The sequence below is a fragment of the Cornus florida genome, unplaced genomic scaffold, assembly GCF_030987335.1.
Source record: "Cornus florida cultivar Cherokee Brave unplaced genomic scaffold, ASM3098733v1 CherokeeBrave_3.0.0_Hap2_Chr11, whole genome shotgun sequence".
Taxonomy (NCBI): domain Eukaryota; kingdom Viridiplantae; phylum Streptophyta; class Magnoliopsida; order Cornales; family Cornaceae; genus Cornus; species Cornus florida.
The window spans coordinates 102,291,807-102,312,413 of record NW_026775581.1 but is presented as its reverse complement, the minus strand read 5'-3'; the positions used below and the strand labels follow the sequence as shown (position 1 = coordinate 102,312,413).

At 38.2% G+C, this 20,607-nt stretch overlaps 3 protein-coding genes across 3 annotated transcripts; 1 reads left to right on the top strand and 2 right to left on the bottom strand.

The window, feature by feature from the left end:
* The first annotated feature begins 2,319 nt into the window (after window positions 1-2,319).
* Window positions 2,320-5,166, top strand: LOC132282894 (ethylene-responsive transcription factor RAP2-12-like). Its single transcript, XM_059784711.1, has 3 exons — window positions 2,320-2,706; window positions 3,896-4,840; window positions 4,953-5,166. The coding sequence occupies exons 1-2, from the start codon at window positions 2,463-2,465 to the stop codon at window positions 4,792-4,794; spliced, it is 1,143 nt and encodes a 380-aa protein (XP_059640694.1). The 5' UTR covers window positions 2,320-2,462; the 3' UTR covers window positions 4,795-4,840; window positions 4,953-5,166.
* Window positions 5,167-8,563: 3,397 nt separating this feature from the next.
* Window positions 8,564-11,145, bottom strand: LOC132281716 (GDSL esterase/lipase 1-like). Its single transcript, XM_059783390.1, has 5 exons — window positions 10,613-11,145; window positions 9,985-10,106; window positions 9,321-9,545; window positions 8,895-9,150; window positions 8,564-8,796 (listed from the first exon to the last, which is right to left on the bottom strand). The coding sequence occupies exons 1-5, from the start codon at window positions 10,881-10,883 to the stop codon at window positions 8,564-8,566; spliced, it is 1,107 nt and encodes a 368-aa protein (XP_059639373.1). The 5' UTR covers window positions 10,884-11,145.
* A 117-nt stretch (window positions 11,146-11,262) lies between these two features.
* Window positions 11,263-13,944, bottom strand: LOC132283757 (GDSL esterase/lipase 1-like). The gene is made up of 5 exons (XM_059785768.1): window positions 13,572-13,944; window positions 13,331-13,452; window positions 12,211-12,435; window positions 11,851-12,106; window positions 11,263-11,738 (listed from the first exon to the last, which is right to left on the bottom strand). Exons 1-5 carry the CDS (start codon window positions 13,837-13,839, stop codon window positions 11,461-11,463), a joined length of 1,149 nt encoding a protein of 382 aa, XP_059641751.1. The 5' UTR covers window positions 13,840-13,944; the 3' UTR covers window positions 11,263-11,460.
* Window positions 13,945-20,607: the final 6,663 nt, after the last annotated feature.

The window sequence follows — 20,607 nt, the reverse complement described above, 5'->3', positions numbered from 1 at the left end:
AGATAGATATAATGCGTACATGTTATAGTCCCTTGTAATGTGTTTATAATGTGTAAACCCTCTTGCAATATGAAAATATCATATGCACAATTTTATGCATAGTGAAAAAGTATGTATTTGTAATTTTACAATCACGTGTGGTTTCTTTACACGTTTTTAGAAAGTTTCTGCATTTGATTATATGCATATTATAGGATTATTTTGCACCTTGCCCTAAAATTTACTTAAAATTGGGAAACAAATTTAAAGAGAGATTTTTTTTTTTTTTTTTTAGGTAAAAAAAATTTAAAGAGAGTTGATTTTCAACATTCATGGAATCAACCATCATTCGTTCGAAACATAAATTAAGATTCACGGGTTTCAAATTTTTTTTTTTTTTTTTTCCAATTTCATTAATAAATTCCCAATTAGCCGAAAACAACATAAAGATAAAAAATAATTCTACCTATAAATTAAGATTCACGGATTTCAAAATTTTTTTTTTTCAAATTTCATTAATAAATTCCCAATTAGCCAAAAACAACATAAAGATAAAAAATAATTCTACCTAGAGTAAAAGTATTTTCAATTAACACGAAATGCTAAGGATGACAATGAGGCAGAGATAAGGTGAGTTTGGCTAAACCCTACTCTGTTCCGTTAGAAAATCTATCATACCAATTCCGCCCCTACTCCGGGAGGGGTTTGTATTGTTATACCATCTCTGTCCTTACTTCGATAGACAAACTACTGACTCCCCCCATATACTCCGTTTAATTGCAAGGCGCAGCAGGCGCGAGCTTGGTTATGTCACTTTTATTATGTAATAAAAAACTAAAACTAGCCTAATGTGCTTAAATTGGACTGATATATAAGTTGGCCCAACTTTAAAATTACTAAATAGTGAATATACTAACGGATACTTCTAGTAAAGTAATAAGAGTCTTAAAAATATAAAATATATATTTTATATAAAAAAAAAAAATTTAAAAGGTACATATATAATTGGATCGGGGTCGGGGTCGGGGTCGGGGCGGGTTCATTACTAAATCCACCCCCACCCCAAATCCGCTTTAGGTTTTCAATTATTTTACCAAAACCATCCTAAATCCATTTAGGGGCCACTAAATCTACCCTATTAGGGGCAGGGTCAAGTAAAAAGAAATTGTCATTCCTACGAAATGTTGTGTTTGGCGGCATGAATTTCATGGTTCGCAATATCGGTCACGGTCACGCTATCACAGTGTAACAGATTCGGATAAAGTCAGTATAAACTTGTCGATACGAATTGCGTATAGGATTTAAATAGAGATCGCATCTCGAACGATACAACGAATCATGACATAAAATTAAAGTCTTGTAGTTATAATTAAAAATAAAAAATTAGTACAATTTTTTATTTTACTTTTTTCCAATTTCATAAATTAAAATTCTAAAAGTTCAATTTCATAACCTCCTAAGAATAGTATTACTCAACATTACTCTTGTACGTCAGCGGAGTCTTTGATGATGAGTACAAAATCAAAGACAGCCGCCAAAGATGCTTACCCAGACTTGATGTCTAAATACTCTGAACCAGCTCATACTTATTCGTCCTGTGTCTCTTTCTATATGTGTGTGTACACACACATAAGTATATATAAAGTTTTAATTTTCATTTATTTCATGAAGAAAATAGACTTATTTTGAAGCTACTCATAGAGACTCTGGCTAAATACTGGCACGAAAATATTGGAAAGAAGAATTTGTGGTTGAAATTTGAGTGAATCATTGTTTCAACGAAGTTGACAAAATGACCTTGACCGTTCAATGTTCTCCTAATTCTATCTCAAGTCACGTAATGTGTTTTAATAGTTGTTGCTTTGAGGGTATTTTTATTTTCATGATTTGTGTGCGTTCTCGTTAAACTTGTCACTTTTATAATTTTTTTTTTTAATTCACTCTCATTCCCGCGTGACTTAAATTCTATCTCCTCATATGCAATTAAATCAATATGGGTTCAATTTTATTTTAAATTTTTCATACTTAACATGAGTTCAATTTTATTTGGTTGATTGATTTCATTGTTGTTGAATGCAACGCCTGCCTTGTAAAAAAAAAAAACAAATTTTATTTACCATATTAGTCCCAAAGCAAGGGAAAAGTCAATATGATTTTTCAAATCAAAATAAAAACACTCCAAACTTTCAAAAAATGTCATATTTCAGTAAACTTACAAAAACGTTACAAACGTAATTAAGTAGCTGATGCAAGGGTATTACAGTAAAAATACGCTTGAGCATTACTGTAATCCTGTCGAATTGGTCGCCATCTTTTTGCTCAACAGCTATATAGCGACCTTTACTCGCTTATACGAGTAGTTCATTTCCTACTTTCAAACATTTTCTCGAGAAAATCTTTCTGTGTCTATTTTCCTTATCGAAATCGATTTCTCTTTTTCCTTCCAAGTCTCTGGTGATTTTTTTATTTAGGAAAACAAGAGGATGTGTGGCGGTGCTATCATCTCCGACCTCATTCCGGCGAGCCGCTCCCGCCGGGTCACTGCCGAGTATCTCTGGTCCTCCGATCTCAAGAAGAACCCTAGCAGTCACTTCTCCAAACCCTTGCGATCTATGATCAATGATGACTTTGAGGCTGATTATGAGCATTTCAAGGAGTACTCTGATGATGAGGGGGAAGATGTCAAGCCGTTTGCTGTCTCTTCTTCGAAGTCTGGGATTTATCATGGTATCGGATCATTTCTGATCTTCTTTTCTCTTTTCATTTACGGTTAAAGTTTGAATTGTTTCTTTATTTATCTGTTCCTGGTTCGAGTTATTGTTATTATTATTTATTTATTTTGTGGTGTTGTTGATCTCTCTCAGAGATTGTTCTTAGTTCTTTGTTACAGCTTCTATGTGAATATGATTGATTTTTTTTTTTTTTTTGCTGCTAAGTGTTGACTTTGATAGCTTAAAGTAGTTTTTAGTCGAATTTTGTTTGCTCTTCATTTAGCTTGAACTGGTATTGAATTAGATTATTTTATGCATTTTTGTTGCTTTCGAATTTAAGGAATTAATTCATGGGAAATTTCACAGGGCAAAAAAAAATTACTTCGTTAAGATCCCCTTTTTCCCCAAGAAAATAAGTTCTCAAAATGATATTTTCCAGGAGGAAATCTTTATTTCAATCACACAAATTTCACTTCCTGAAAATAAAAAAGAAGAAAAAAAAATCTTGTACACAGTAAATTTGGTTTCTTTTTCTCTCTTTGATTCTGTTGTAGACTTGTTAAGAAGTGCATGTTGTTAATATTTTTTTTTCTCCCTGATACAAGGTTATCAAAGATTTACATTTTGGAATTGGATTTTGATTGTACAGGAGCTTTATTTAACAAAGAAAGAAAAAGTACCAATTTTTTTCCTTATCTTTTGAAATAAAAAGAAAATTTTTGATAAGGTTGTAGTGGTGGTGAAATTACCCTTGTTAATTGGATTTATCTGAAGAACAGGATGATCTATGTTTTCCCAAGTTGAACTACTGAAATTACAATTACTTTTTCTCTATTAGGTTAATGATCTTTTGAAGCGTAGTCGGTCATTTATTTTCTATTATGTATATTATGGTGTCTAAGGAAATAGTAAGAACATTGGAGCTTCTCTTTCTAATTAGTTACCTGAAACAGGGATTGGATTAAAGCAGTTGCTAAACTGATGTTACCATATGCTGTTTTTGTGATTTTTTTTGTTTTTTTTTTTTTTTTGGTTTTTTTACTTGTGGATGAGAGAAGGAAAAAAAAGAATCATTTTTCTTTTGTGAAGTATTCTGTAGGCCATGATATGGCCTTTCCCGGTACGCATTTGTTTGTTTTTTGGTGATTCTATTTGTTATTTGTACCATAAGTTTGAAATATTTCTTTCTTTCTTTCTTACTGAAGATTCTAAATCTATCAAGTCAGAGGAGGTCCATGGAAATGTTGAAAAATCTGCAAAGAGAAAGAGGAAGAATCAGTACAGAGGGATCCGGCAACGCCCATGGGGTAAATGGGCTGCTGAGATCCGTGACCCAAGGAAAGGAGTTCGGGTTTGGCTCGGAACTTTTGACACTGCCGAAGAAGCTGCAAGAGCTTATGATGCTGAAGCACGCAGGATTCGTGGCAAGAAAGCAAAGGTGAATTTCCCTGATGAAGCCCCAGCAACTGCTCCGATGAACACCATCGGGGCAAACACTCAGAAACCACTTCCCACAGAAAGCCCAAACTTGGATCAGCTCAGTCTGAACCAAGATTTTAGTTTCATGAACAACACAGATCTTGATCACTACAGCACCGTGGGTTTTGTGGAAGAGAAACCACTAAGTAAGCAGTATGAGTTTGCAGATACCTATACTGCTGCTGGAGAGGTTGGACTAAAATCATTTGTACCATCAGATGGTTCAACCCTCTATTTCAATTCAGATCAGGGAAGTAACTCTTTTGATTGTTCCGACTTTGGATGGGGAGAACATAATGCAATGACCCCCGAAATATCATCTTTTCTAGCAGCGACTATAGAATGTGATGAAGCTCAATTTGTGGAAGATGCTAACCCTATGAAGAAGCTGAAGGCCAACACTGAGGATGTGGTACCCGTTGAAGATTGTAGTTTGAAGAATTTGTCTGAAGAACTCTCTGCTTTTGAGCCCCAGATGAATTTATTTCAGATGCCATATCTTGAGGGGAACTGGGATGCTTCAGTGGATACGTTCCTCAGTGGAGATGCAACTCAGGATGGCGGAAATCCAGTGGATTTTTGGAACTTCGATGACCTTTCTACTATCATGGGGGGAGCTTACTGAGCAAACTTTGCTCCCTCTTACTGGTTTTCTGTAAATAAGGCTACATGTTAGTAAATGTTTTCATTCTAGTAGCATCTCAATATCTTTTTTTATTTTGTGTTTTTCTGGTTTTCTTTTTGATAAGTTATCTTGTTTGATCAATTTTTTTGTTCTTTCAGTGTCTGCTGTTGGTGGAGATTGAGTAAATCATGCTTACGCCGAGAATGGAGGTGTTATCTACTTGCTTTTGGTATATGGGAGTGCATGCATAGATCATTAGGTTTGTTATATTTTCTAGACCTTGAATTTAGAATGTCGAGTATGATGTCTCTATGGATAACATTTGATGAACTTGAAGCTTAATATTTTATCAGTTTAGTTGTTTGCTTAAAAGTTATGACCCATCTTTCTCTTCTCATGGTGCATCAGCTACCAGGAAATATCACTGTTCATATCTTTATATTTATGTGACAGGCATTATTTGTTTAGTTATGGCTATGTTTTGGAAGCATGGAAACGGCCTTGGAACTGGAATTGGAGTAAATTATGTTAAATTTACTATCCTGATGTTTGGAACAAGAATAGTTTGGTTGAGGAAATCGTTTGTCTCTCTTTTCTGTTGCCGAGATAACAAGCGAAAGACAAATAAATTAGGAATATTTTATTTTTTCAATCCTCTATTAGGATGAGGAAAATTTGTAGGTGGAATAAAGATGGATTTCCAAATACATTATTGAACAAGGGTAATAGGGTTTTCTTTTTATTTTTTCCTTGGTTTTCGAGAGTAAAAGAGGGAAGGGTTTTAAAAATAGTTGTAATTTCCTTTTCATTTCCTAGTTATTCAGATAAGAATGGCTTGTTTTCTTTTAATTCTATTTCGTTCATTACTAATGCTATACTTTTCACTTTCAAATTCTCTCTCATATTTACTTATTTATTTTGATAGGTAAGCGGTCTCCCTCATATTTATAATGCTAATTTGAGAAAGAATTGTGATTTGATTATAAGGGATTGTTTTCGGCAATCTATTATTGAATGCAGAGTGTTAGGTAAGAAGCAAGGGATTCATTTTATGCAATTTGGCATATGATGGCCTGATGGGGTCAAAATTCCAATTATATATAAATAAATAAAACTACCACTTGGTGGATTAGGTGGAATGGTAGGTGAAACGGGTTGTTGAGGTTACGTTGGAGGATGAAATGAAAGGTTGTACGTGTGTGCACCAAATGAGCTTACTTCTTTTTCCTTTTTTTCTTTTCATTTTTTTTTCTACAATTTTATATAATGAAATTGTATCAGTAAAAAAAAATTCTTTCCTTTCAACCAAACAAAAAATTAATTTTCATCATTTCAAATTCCATTCATTTATTCAAATAGAACAAGCTTTTGTTCATTAATCTAAGCAACAAGGTTAGGGTTTAGACAAACACTAGGCACAACATGAATGAACCTTTAGAGTTATTACCTTAATATTATTAGTCACACGTCTTAGACTTATCGAACCAAAAAAAACAAAATTAGTCACTCGTCTTAGGCATGGTACGGACTACAGACACGTCTATCAACGTGTTGTAGTCGTGTCCAACGGTGAAATATATGCACAATCCTTAAACATGTCCCACACTTCATTTATTATTTATAATTTTAAAATAAATTTTATTATTTTAGACATAACGGACGTTCTCATACAATTTTGGTCAACACAAGTTTTATAGAACACAAATTCATCCAAAATCTTGAAATAATATAAACATATTTTACAGTTTTCATAAGTGAAGCATATAATAATAATTTTTCATATTAAAAAAACCATAGTTATAATATAAAGTACTGAAATAATAGCATTTATGATATAACAGTCATTACAATAAAGGCATAACTTCAACCTTTAAATTGTGTCGGGACATTACTCCTAGTAGACAGATCAAAATTAAATTACAGTTATGTAATAGACTAATTGTTACTTAATAAATGTAAAAATAATAATAATAATAATAAATAAATAAAAAGTACTGATGCTTAAGACTTAGGCAGAAATTGTTAGGCTTACTATTTCTGATTGGTCAATGCACGCCAAATATAAGAAAGTGGGATCCTCTACTTCATTATCTAATTCATTAAGGACCAATCAAATATAATAAGCCTAACAATTTTATCAGTTATAAGTATCATTATTCATAAAAAAAAATAAAAATAAAAATTCTACTCTGCACGGATCAATAGAAAGCTGTTAGATCCTCTGCCCAAGATTAGACTGAACCACATGGTCCATGAGTATTTTGACGAGCAATATGTAATTTCCAAACGCCCAAACAATGCCTGTTACATCTTTAGTAATAACATTTGTGTTGATTGTCAACTCTTAAAATAGAACCCACCAATTGTGTCTTGGATTATTGGGTTCAATGGGCCTCGTGAAAGAACATGCTGGTGGGAATTGGACTGTCCATAACCCATATTATTTTGATATATATGTTGGAAGAAATTTACGCGGTTCAATACAACACCGTTTTCTTGTAAAAAAAAAAAGTAAAAGATCAATAAATCTTGACGACGCCGATATGGTGTCTATCAAGAACTCTCTGACGAGCAAGTCAGTCACCAGAGGTCTAAAAAAAAGACAAGATTTAATAATCATTTTTCGTCATACATAATTGACTGGTAGGATCTCATTCTTATAGCCGCTCTCTCTCAGTTTGTTTGCGAGATCAGAGGAGATTCGTTTGTTGCCAGATTTGTTGGGGGAGATGATCTACCCCTTTCAACTTAAAATTGTACCAAAATTATCCTTACCTGTTGAACCACGTCATTTTATATATTGTTTAAATTATCCTTATCAATATGTATCATGAATTATGGGCCTCCACCTGGTTGGTACATAACAAACCTATAACCATACAATCAAATACTTGCGGTATGTTGAACAAAAACTATCTATCCAAAGACATTTGAAAAAAATATTCTAGTGGAAAAATATCCTTATTTCAATCAAGCACAATGTCATTTGGTATCAAAATTAAAATTTTTTTTTATAGGCAATCTTGAATAAAAATTAATATTGGGTCTTAAATCACACAATTCTTCTCAAGGGTGTCGTTCTCAAGTAACACCCATGTTCTCACTCCAATTCTCACTCTTTGTGACTTAAATTTTGCCGCTTTTACGCTTCCGCTTTCAAATTCGCTCATGCTCTCACTTTATGTGATTTAGATTGGGTCTATACACAATGAATTGATGGATTTAACATTAAGGACTTAATTTTTCTTTTTCTGTTCTGGTTACTTCAATGACGGTTTATTTGCCATACTAATTTCCCTTTTGCTACCAACAATTGTAGTGTATCAATGACAAAATCAATTTCCTTTCACTGCTTAGTTTGGATTGGCCACTTCAGCTACCATCTCTTATGGCCTTAGTAGGGATTAAATGATATTATTACAGATAAGAAATGGGGAATCTAGTCTAATTCTTTAGACATGTCTCTTAAAGCACTCGTTGGTTCAATTTCTCAAGTGGGGTCAGTCCGTTTTAAAAGTTACAAAAATTATAACTCGAGATACGAGAAAATTAGTCTCGCCCAGAAGATATAAAAACCCTCGTTACCACGAAAAATAAATCAACAAATAAGTAAAACTAAGAAATCTTATATATAATACTAATCTCTAATTACAATCTTATTTAGTCATGAAGAATCTGATACATAATCTACACTATGTAATCATAAGCTAAAAAACAACAAATCATACGTGTTCAGGAAATGTAGATAGGTCAAGGATCTTTGATGTTGTTACATGTTGAATAGTTGCTTTAAATTGTAAGGCCCTATGACCTTGGGACTCCCTTCCCACAACAACTTGGCCAATTGCCAATTACACCCTTCAGTGGTATGAGCTTGATCAAACCACACATACTCATAAGGATTGCTACATAACTCATAACCTGTTGTTCCATTGTTTCCTCCACAGTCCTTTCCTCTGTATGCTCCACTGCCACAACATGCTGCTTTTCCTTCCTTGAAACCTTCATAGTTAACCACCACAAAACCTAGTTCAAAACATGTTCATAGAAGACAAAGCTAAGTACAGATATATAATGAAGAAGATGGTCACAAATATTACCGTATTTGGCGGGGTTGAAAACCCTATCGTAGAGTGAATTGTAGTAATCGAATATCGAATATTTGAATCCCGGTAATTGGCTCTCTAATCTTTTGAGGGTGCGTGACAGCATTTTATTGTGTCGTCTTGCTAGAGCTGAGGGTAATTCATCACAATTTCCACCGAGACTAGTGTTCATAGCTTTTGTGCCCGGTGTGCAGCCCAAAGGCCCCGCATTCTGAAATGCGATATTCCTTCCTCCCATTTTGTATACTTCCTGCAACAAAGTTGAGCACATATATTGGAATCAATAACGGTCTTTTGGGTCAGACTAATTCCCTCAAGTTGACGTGTTAGTCCTCACACGTGTGCTAAATCAGTCCGGAGAAATCATGTGGGGCTGTCCTTATGATGGAAAAATACGATTACTTAAAATGCCGTTCTTACTTTGAGAACATTTGTTAAGTTGCCAATCACCATTCCGACGTACTCCTTCTGGTGGGAGGCAGTTACATTGGGGTTTTCCGTGGAGAAGCTAAAGTAATCGTTGCCTCCAATGCTGAACAAGTAAACAGCTCTCATCACCACCTTCTTGGCCTCTGCATCTCCTATTTTCTGCCTCAACCACTTGTCCACGTTCTTGAAATAGCTTAGCTGCAGATTTAGGTTTATCTGGAAAAAAAATATTTGGAGATGCAAAATTAAGTACTTATATGAAGTAAATGTAGTGCATAATATGTTAATTATATCTACTGATCCTTCCACTTGGAATTGTCCCACATGATTCTTCACTTCCTGATAAACCATTAGGATAAAAAATTTTCAAAATGAAAAACTAGGCCAAATACCTGATACAAATGGAAGATAAGCAATGATAAGATGACATCACGTGAAACCCACGTGAATATATTTATTGGGATCGCATTGTTTAATCAGTTTATTCTTTGAAACTCAATGGCAATACTCAAACCTCAAATCAATCATTGGTGGGAGAGAGAGCTAGTCTTTCCCTCCTCCTCTCCCCTTTACTAGCGAAGACTTCTTCCCTCGTTCCTTCCCCTTTCCTTCATTTCCCTAACAAACATAATTCTAAAAAACATGTAGCACATACCGTTCCAGAATGTGTAGAATCAAGAACTCCAGCACCAGCAGATGCAAAGTTGGTCCCATCAGTAAAATTATGCTCACCAGGCTGTAGATATGGTGGAAGAATTGGCAGCTTTGCAAACAAAGCTGCACCCAAATACCCCACTTAAGCTAAATTCATATACATGCATATATATAAATATATTATATATATATCCGAAAGCTTAAATTATTGAAGAGTGTGTAACTTTAATAATTGAAATCCTTCAACACCTCCTTCCCGTGTAACATTCTTTTGGTTCAACAAGTGTTTTAATTTTAATTATTTTGAAACTGCATGTTGGGGACGTCGTTTTAGCAGAATGTCTACAGGGAGTGTTTGTAATCCTTGGTTCGGATAGTGTCATTTGTAAGCTTTATGTGTACAAAGTTCATGTGCCTTGTTTCAATTGTGTGCATTGTGTGCTGAGTTTGGCTGAGACTTGATGGCCCAAGTGCCGAAGGCAAAAAGTTCTTGACCCTGTAACAATTGGACCTTGTCCAATAAAAAGCATTTATTCCAAATTACTCAAAAAGCTTAAACTGTTATAGAGGATGTAACTTTAATAATGTAAACCCTTCAAAATATATATATATATATATATATATATTACCAATAAGATCGGGGACTATTCGGCCATCGCAAACTCGTCCAGTGGGGTGCTTGAAGAAGGTTTCGCCATATGGCCTGTTGCTGGTTGCACTTGGTTTGCTTCCATTGATATACTGGTTATTCCCAGGATCAAATAGCGAGTCTCCAAACACGAACAAGGTCGATCCTGATCTGGGTTTCACGGATTCACCATAGCATTTGCTTGGAATAAGAAGGATTGCGATGAAAACGAGGACAAAGGAGTAGTGGAAATTCACACTTGCCATAGCCATAGATGTTAAAATTGTCCATCTTCTTCTCCCAAGTGAGACCACACACTTTATATAGAGATAGTAGTTGTTTGGAAATGAAATGCTCCTTATACACGTGGAGTATTACTGCTTATTCTAGTCCATATTCCTATCTTAATTTCCGGATCTATGTTCGAATTAAATCTTCTGAGCATAATATTCTTAAATTATCATAGTTTACAAGCCTTAAAATTATGTGAATCCGAGTACATCGTGTACTTCATGAATGATGCAAATACATTCGAAGTTCCTAAACCAATAAAAATGAAACTCCAAATGGATAGTCTATATTTGGATTTGTGATGATGAATCCAATGAGATTCATGGACTATAAAGCACACATGGATAGTCTACATTTGGATTTACATAAACTAATCTCTAATATTTGGATTTACATAATACCAAATAAATAAAAAAAATTGAGAATCTTTTACATAATACTAATCTCTAACTATAATGTTATTTAGTCATGAAGAAACTCATACATAGAGCCTCATACAGTCGTACATAATCTGCATAATCATAAAGATGACAATTAGTTCGTCCAACAAACAACAAATCATATATCTTCAGGAAATGTAGATGGATCGAAGTTGTCTTCTTTTACATGTTTGAATAGTTGTTTCAAATTGTAAGGCCCTGTGACCTTGGGACTCCCTTCCCACAACAACTTGGCCAGTTGCCAATTAGCCCCTTCAGTGGTATGAGCTCCATCAAACCAGACATACTCATTAGGGTTGCTACATAACTCATAATCTGCTGTTCCATTGTTTCCTCCACAGTTCTTTCCCCTGTATGGTCCACTCCCACAACATGCCGCCTTCCCTTCCTTGAAACCTTCATTAAAAACCGCCAACAAAAGCTACTTCAAAACATGATCGAATATCGAATATCACACAAGACAAAGCCAAGTACAGATATATAACGAAGAAGATGGTCACAACTATACCGTATTTGGAAGGGTTGAAAACCCTGTCATAGAGCGAATTGTAGTAATCGAATATCGAATATTTGAATCCAGGTAATTGGCTCTCTAATCTCTTGAGGGTGATGGACAGGATTCTGTTGTGTCGTCTTGCTAGCGCTGAGGGTAATTCATCACAATTTCCACCAAGACTAGGTTTCATCGCTTTTGTGCCGGGTACGCAGCCCAAAGGCCCTGCATTCTGAAATGCAATTTTCCTTCCTCCCATTCTGTATACTTCCTACAACAACAACAACAAATACTTGCTATAGCCCTCGGGATTGAAATTTATAAGCTTATGATGGAAAAATACGATTATGTAATAATACCGAATGTTGTTCTTACTTTGAGAACATTTGTCAAGTTGCCAATCACCATTTCAACATACTCCTTCTGGTAGGATGCAGGTGCATTGGGGTTTTCCATGGAAAGGCTAAAGTAGTCGTTGCCTCCAATGCTGAACAAGTAAACAGCTCTCGTAAGCACCTTCTTGGCCTCTACATCTCCTAGTTTCTGCCTCAACCACTTGTCCACATTCTTGAAATACCTTAGCTGCAGATTTAGGTATATCTGAAACAAAAGTGGGATGCAGAATTAAGGCACTTATATAAAGTAAAAAATCGTGCATAATAAGTTAATTACGTCTACTGATTCTTTCGCTTGGAATTGTCCCACGTGATTATTCATTCACAAGTTAAGAACCAAATCAAGTATTTTCAGTCAAATTTAAGTGAAAACAAGGCAATTGATAAGAACTTATAAACCACAGAAAAGTCACAAATATCCGTGTGTGGTTGTGGTTGCAGTTCAACATGTTGAAAGTGCTTCTTTAATTTGGAAACTCACTTTTAACTGTATTTGATAGCATAAGCAAATAATAATTTTTATATAATTTTAGGGCCACAAAGAAACTGAAATCTTGTAATCCTAAATTGTTCTTGCGGGTGCAAGTAAAATTTATATTTATGAAAAATATTATAAATAGCACACATGAGTACATTATCTGACCTTCTAACAGAAGAATTATTATTATTATTATTATTATTAGTATTATTATTATTATTGTTATTATTTTTTTATAAGTAACAGAAGATATTTCCTAGTAGGATAAAGGGTTTGATCGTGATTTACAAGGCTAAACATCAGTGATTAAATGATGACTTGATTATTCAAACTTTTAAAGGTAAAAGAAGAACATGGAGAGGAGGAATATGATTCCCTTCACCTCTTCCATTGCATAAAGCACAAGATAATTCTTTTCAAAAAGCAATGATAATTTAGATGACTCACGAGATTCGACACAGTCTTGTCGCACTGTTTAATCGATTAATTATTTCAAACTGAATAACATTACCCAAACCACAAACATGGGATGAGAGAGAGAGCTACTCTTTCCTTCCTCCCCATTTCCTTCCCTCCATTCCTTCCTATGACAAACACAATTCTGAAAAAACAGAGCACGTACCGTTCCAGGATGTGTAGAATCAAGAACTCCAGCACCACCAGACGCGAAGTTGGACCCATCGGTAAAATTGTGGTCCCCAGGCTGTAAATATGGTGGAAGAATTGGCACCTTCGCAAACAATGCTGCACCCAAATACCCAATTAAGCTAAATTCAGAAACATTGATGTAAATCTATACGTGTGTGTTTGTGTGTGTAAAGCTGCACTCAAATACCCCAATTAAGCTAAATTCATATACATACCAATGAAATCGGGGACTATACGGCCATCGCAAATTCGTCCAGTGGGGTGCTTGAAGTAGGTTTCTCCATAGGGCCAGTTGTTGGTTGGACTTGGTCTGCTGCCATTGATATACTGGTTATTCCCTGGATCGAAGAGCGAGTCTCCGAACACGAACAAGGCCGATCGTGATCTGGGTTTGTGGGATTCACTATAGCACTTGCTTGGGATCACAAGGATGGCGACGAAAACGAGTAGGAAAAAGGAGTACTGGAAATTCACAAGAGCCATAGATGATACTACTGTCTATCTTCCATCTTCTTCTCCCAAGTCCACTCACTCACCACCGTTTGTTTTTTTTTAGTTAAAGCTCACCACCGTTTGTTGTTTTGTTTGGCTTTATATTTGTCCTTGGACCAATTAAAATAGGTGTTTGTTTGGAAAATAGATGCTTCTTGTACGCGTAAAGTTGTCCGGTTTATTCAAGTTCGCATTCCTATATTATTAACTTCTGGTGGATCTATGTTTGAATTAAATCTTAAATATATAATCCAGCATTTGGTATGGTCCACTTTTTGTTAAATGAAAAGTAACTGGAGTTCAACTTGGCCAACTACTTAAAGTCGCTAATTGTTATAAGAAGTCATTTGTCTTGGATTCGGATAAAAAAAAAATAATTAGGTATAAATGAATGATTATAAATGAATGTGTGGAGGCAAAAAAACTCCCTCTAATAAGAAGCGTACACGTCATTACTACACATATTTACATTTCAAGGACATATGAGGCCCGTCCGGATCAAGCCCAAATTATATTTTCTTTCAGCCCAATACCACTTACGTTGGACCTTCAACACTGGATGAAAGCCTTAACCAGCCCAATATCACCTCATTGGAAGTACCGGCCCCTTCATGAAGTCATCCAACCCATATTACGTCCGGCCCAAGTACACCATCTATGGTCTAGTCCTAATAAGAAAAGGACTCAACACAAAGGAAGTTTCCGTGTGAGAGATATTTTATATAGGAAGAGCTATACAAAGAAAAGAACTCCATTTAAGGAGAATATTGTATATGGAAAAGGATTGGAGGACAAGCAATGCGAGTCCTACCATGATTCTACTATACTATTTGTGTATAAATAGAGGCCCAGACCTCCAATAGAGGTATCAAGCAATTCTACGCTTTTCTATACACTATTCTTATTTATTCTTATTGTTTTTGAGTGAGTTATTTGATTTTTCTCAATCATTATTGGTTGAGCGGAATTTTACACCTACACTTTGGCGCCGTCTGTGGGAATCGTATAAAAATATACTCCCACTTGTTCTTTAAATCAAATCCTTAGTCGTATCTGGAATGTCAAACGGAGAGTCAGCAATGAATCAACAGATAGAATTGATGCAAAAGATGCGAGAGGAGTTCTTGCACCAATTTGAGACACTCCGGCAAGCAAACGATACGAGTGTCGCCCAGATAGCTGCGCTTCAGCAGCAAACTCATACGCTGCACACGGTAATGGCCAGGCTAACGCCACAACCACCACCAGGCGATGCTGCAGCACAATCCCCCACCCAGAATTTACCTCCAGTTCACGAGCCTCCGGCCAACGGGACACCACCCAACGGGGCTCGACCTAATGAGGTTCAGCAACAGCAAGGGACGAGGTCCGAAGCGGTTGCTTCGAATAATCTCCCGTGTCGCACACAGGACGAACAGGCCGAGTCCAGCCATAGGCTTATGGTATGGTCCAATGGCGTTCCAGATGACGCATGCGTACAAGATGCCTTCGACGAAAAGAAGCTATTAAGAATTCAGACACCAGCTGAGATGGCTAGAGAGCACAAGAACTCCTTGGTCAAGACCCCCTTTACTGACGATGTGTACCTTGTGGAGAGACCAAGGAAGTTCACAATGCCATCCTTCACCCAGTTCGATGGGGCAGGAGACCCCTCTCGGCATCTCGATCATTATGCGTAAAAGATGGCACTGGACGATCATAACGATCCGTGGATGTGTAAGGTTTTTCCTACCAGTTTAACCGGAGCAGCGTTAGAATGGTTCAGGAATAGGCCACACAAGTCTATCCCTGATTATGAGACCTTGTGCATTATGTTCTTAGCCTAGTATTGTGGAAATAAGAAGCAGAAGAAAAGTATCGCCAGCCTTTTCACCATAAGGCAAAGGAAGGGAGAAACTCTGCAAGATTTCTTATCCAGGTTTAACATGGAAGCCTCGGAGATAGCAGATTGCCACCCTGCCACGGCAATCGAAACATTTAAGTTGGCAATGATCCAGGGAACCAAGTTTCACACATCTTTGATCAAATATTCCCCCCCGGATATGCAGACTTTGAACGCTAGGGCACAAATTTACATTCAGTTGGAGGAAAACGTAGCCCACTGTGCACAGCACGCTACCCTCGTCACAGTGGAAAACAAGTCTCGAGAGAAAGCTGCAAGCACAAGGATGCAGAAGGTTCCTCATGCCGCCACATAAGTCACCCAAGCGCCTGAGAAGAGGCAAAGGACAGAGGACAGACTTACCCCTCTCCGTACTACCTTAGCGCGCCTGTTCCAAGAGAATAAGACGAGGTTCGCAACTCGTCAGCCCATGAAACAACCTTTGGAGCAGAGGGACAAAAGCAAACATTGTGCCTACCATAGAGACTATGGGCATACCACTAATGACTGCAGGTCCCTTCAGTGACAGGTAGAAAGCATGATAGCGAGAGGAGAGTTGGTGGAGTATCTCACCACGAAGGAGTACGTAAAACCTTGGGAGGTTAACCCTCGACGGGTAGAGGGCGGTTATCCATGCCATACACGGAAAGTCAGAGGATGATGAAGAGCCTGAAGAGTTGTACAGATCTAGGCTGAGAGAGGCTTATAAGTTACGAAGATTGTCTTCGGTAAACACGGTTGCTCCAGGCAGCATCAACATTGGATTCGGTAACAATGATCTGTCTAGAGTCCAGCGCCCGCATGAAGATCCCTTGGTCATCAGCCTCCTAGTGGCGAATTATATGATCAGGAGGGTGCTGATAGACCCGGGAAGTAGCGCCAACATCATTACAAAAGCAGCCTTCGATCAGCTGGGGGTTTCACCATCGTCCATCAGGCCAACTTCCAGCCCCCTAATGGGGTTTGATGGTACTAAGGTGAATCCGCTTGGGGTGATCGATCTATCCGTTACTGCAGCAAAGAGGACTCTGAAGGAGAACTTTGTCGTGACGGAGATTCATCCATCTTATAACCTCATTATGGGGAGAGGTTGGATCCATCGTATGAACTGAGTCCCCTCTACCCTTCATCAAGTAATGAGGTGTTTATCCCCAGATGGCAGGGAGGTCATCGACCTCTGGGGAGACCAGGTTACTGCAAAAGAATGTTACATGCTAACGCTATATGAAGCAAAGAAGGCGTCGAAATCACCTCAGTCAGAGGCGAACCCCAAAGACGCAATCAAATAGCAGTTACAGTATCCTCTGCCCAAGTATCTTAAGGCAGAGGAAGAAGCCGAGGCTGAAGCACCTACCGAGGAGTCCCTCGAAGCTATAGAGGTAGTCCTCGGAGACCCTCAGAAGGTCACCTACATTGGCTCATCTTGCACAGCCGAAGAGAAGGAAGCATTGATCAGGGTCATTCGGTGCAATTCGGATGTCTTTGCCTGGGATCACTCGGACATGGTAGGGATCGATCATACGGTCTCATGCCATAGTTTGAGGGTTAACCCAGAATTCAGGCTAGTCAAGCAGAGGCACCGACGGTTCGCACTTGAACGGAATCGCATAATAGCCAAGGAAGTAAATAAACTATTACAAGCAGGATTCATTCGAGAGGTGCAATACCCACAATGGCTCTCAAATGTAGTAGTCGTTCAAAAGAAGAATGGGAAATGGAGGGTATGCGTAGATTATACCAACCTTAACAAAGCTTGCCCAAAAGATAGCTTCCCTCTGCCCAAGATTGATCAAATGGTGGATGCTACGACAGGTTATGAGAGGCTCACATTCCTCGATGCATACTCCGGCTATAATCAGATTCCCATGAATCCTGAAGATGAGGAGAAAACCGCTTTCATCACAGAGATGGGCACTTACTGCTGCAGAGTGATGCCCTTCGGTCTAAAGAATGTCGGAGCCACCTACCAGCGACTTGTCAATAAAATTTTCAATAATCTACTGGGGAATACAGTTGAAGCCTCTATCGATGACATGGTGGTCAAAAGTAAACGGAAAGAGGATCACCCGAAGCACCTCCAGAAGGTCTTTGATACTCTCAAGAGGTACAATATGAAGCTGAACCCACCAAGTGCTCCTTCGCCGTCTCTTCAGGATAGTTCCTCGGGCACATTGTAAATAAAAGAGGAATAGAAGTAAGCCCAGCTCAGGCAAAGGCACTCATACAGAACCAAGAGCCAAAAACCCGCAGGGAAGTGCAAGTTCTAACTGGCCGAGTTACGGCCCTCAGCCGGTTCATATCCCGATTATCTGATAAGTATAAACCTTTCTTTGATGCTATTCGATCCAAAAACAAAGATATGTGGGGACCTCAGCAGCAGGAAGCTCTCAATCAATTGAAAAGCTACATGACAAAATCCCCAATCCTTTCTGCTCCAACGCCCGGAGACACTCTCATCCTGTACTTGGCAGTATCAGCTGTAGCAACAAGCGCAGTGTTGATCAAAGAAGGAGGCAAGATTCAACACCCAATCTTTTACACAAGCAAAACGATGACGGATGTCGAGACACGGTATAGCAAGACGGAAAAGATAATCCTGGCGTTAATTTATGCCAAAAGGAAACTTCGACATTACTTCGAATCTCACAGCATAGTGGTACTTACAAATCACCCTATACGGGCTATCCTAGCTAAACCAGACTTGTCTGGTCAAATTACAAAATGGGCTATTGAACTTAGCTCTTTTGATATCACCTATGCACCAAAGGTATCTCACAAGGGGCAATCAGTAGCGGATTTCCTATTAGAGTATGAAGATCAATCTGAGGAGCCGACACTTCAAGAGCCGTACTGGGAGTTACGGGTTGATGGCTCTTCCAACCAAAAAAGGGCAGGGGCCGGGATTGACATTACAACACCCGAGGGTACCAAGCTGCAGCAGTCAATTTGGCTAGATTTCCCAGCTACTAATAACGAGGCAGAGTATGAGGCGTTGCTTACTGGACTTCGGCTAGCTAAACAGCTATAGGTACGGTGTTTAAAAGTTTTTAGTGACTCACAGCTTGTGATCAATCAAGTGACAGGGCACTATTATCCCAAGAAGGAACGTATGAAATCATACAAAGATGCTGTAGAGAGTGTCATCCAGGAGTTCGATCAAATCGAATTCCATCAGGTACCACGAGATGAAAATGCCGAAGCAGATCGATTGGCCGCAGCCGCATCATCTTCAGACAAAGAGTTGATTCGGCTTGTTCCAATCGATGTCCTCGAAGAACCTAGCATTAATCCCCGGCAAGAGGTGATGGTGATCCCGGAAGTTCCACGCGAGCCATGCTGGATTGATCCAATCGAGGCCTACCTCAAGGAGGGAGTTCTCCCTAATCAAAAAGCTGAGGCAAGGAAGCTTAGGCTTACCGCGGCTAAATACTCAATCATCAATAACCAGTTATACCGAAGGTCATTCTCCGGTCCTTATCTCAAGTGTTTAACCCCTACTGAGGCTCTCACAATTCTAAAACAAATTCATGAAGGAGATTGTGGAAATCACTCGGGAGGAAGATCCCTTGCACACAAAATTCTAACCCAAGGCTATTTTTGGCTATACTTGGCTCGGAATGCCGAAGAATACTCAAGAAGATGTGACAAATGTCAGCGCCATGGTCCAATAAAGCATCAACCTGCCGAAGGTTTGCACGCCATGGCTAATCCATGGCCGTTCGCCCAATGGGGGATTAATGTAGTAGGACCGTTACCCAAAACCGTGGAAAAAAAAGAGCATGTGCTTCTGGCTACGGATTACTTCACCAAGTGGGTGGAAGCTGAAGCCTTCTCTAGCGTCACCCACGAAGAAGTAAAGCATTTCATTTGGAGCAACATTATTTGCCGGTTTGGGGTACCAAAAGTCATCGTAATGGACAATGGTAAGAACCTCGATAACAGAAATACAAGAAAGTTCTTTAACGAACAAGGAATCCTGCAAAAATTAGCTGCGGTTAGTCATACACAAGGCAATGGGCAAGCTGAAATAACTAATCGCACGATATTTGGGTGCTTAAAGAAAAAATTGGAGAAATTGAAGACAAAATGGTACGAGAATCTCCCCCAAGTGCTCTGACCCTATCGAACCATAGCATATGGATCCGAAGCTGTCATTCCTACCGAGTCAATAATCCCAACCCTTCGGACATCCTTGGTACTGGAAGGGAACAATGAGTAACAACTCGAACATAGCCTTGATCTTGTGGACCAAAGGAGAGATGCCGCAGTAATTCGGCTCGCGGCATACCAACAGCAGGTGTATAATAGTTATAACAAGCGTGTCCGGTACCGTAGGTTCTTGGTTGGCGATTGGGTTATGAAGCAGGAGACAGCGTATGTTAAAAAGTTGGAACCCAACTGGACAGGACCCTACTGGATTACCGAAGTGGTAGGGAAGGGAGCTTACCGGTTGGCTGAAGTTGATGGGCGTCCTATTGCACGTCCATGGAATGCCATCCACCTTAAAAGGTATTACCACTAGCCAACATTGTCAATATCGTATGTATGTTTCTCTTTTTATAACAACGGGGATCCATACCTATATGCCGTGATGTTACCACAGTGGTACGGCTATTACAATTACAGTTGATTATTACAGTTACAGTTGGCAATTTTTAATAATTTCAATCACAAGTTTTTCATTTCAATTTATTTCGTTTAATGAAATTCAAGTTTCCCTCTTTGAGATTGTCAAAATTTCCCTTGATCAACTTCATTGTTGTTATGCAAAGAGTAAACACTGATTGGCAAAAGAAAGCAATCATGCCAAGTGGATCTTTATGGGTGGTTGGTTTATTTTTTGTATTACTATTGTCCCACATCGTTTAAAAATAGAA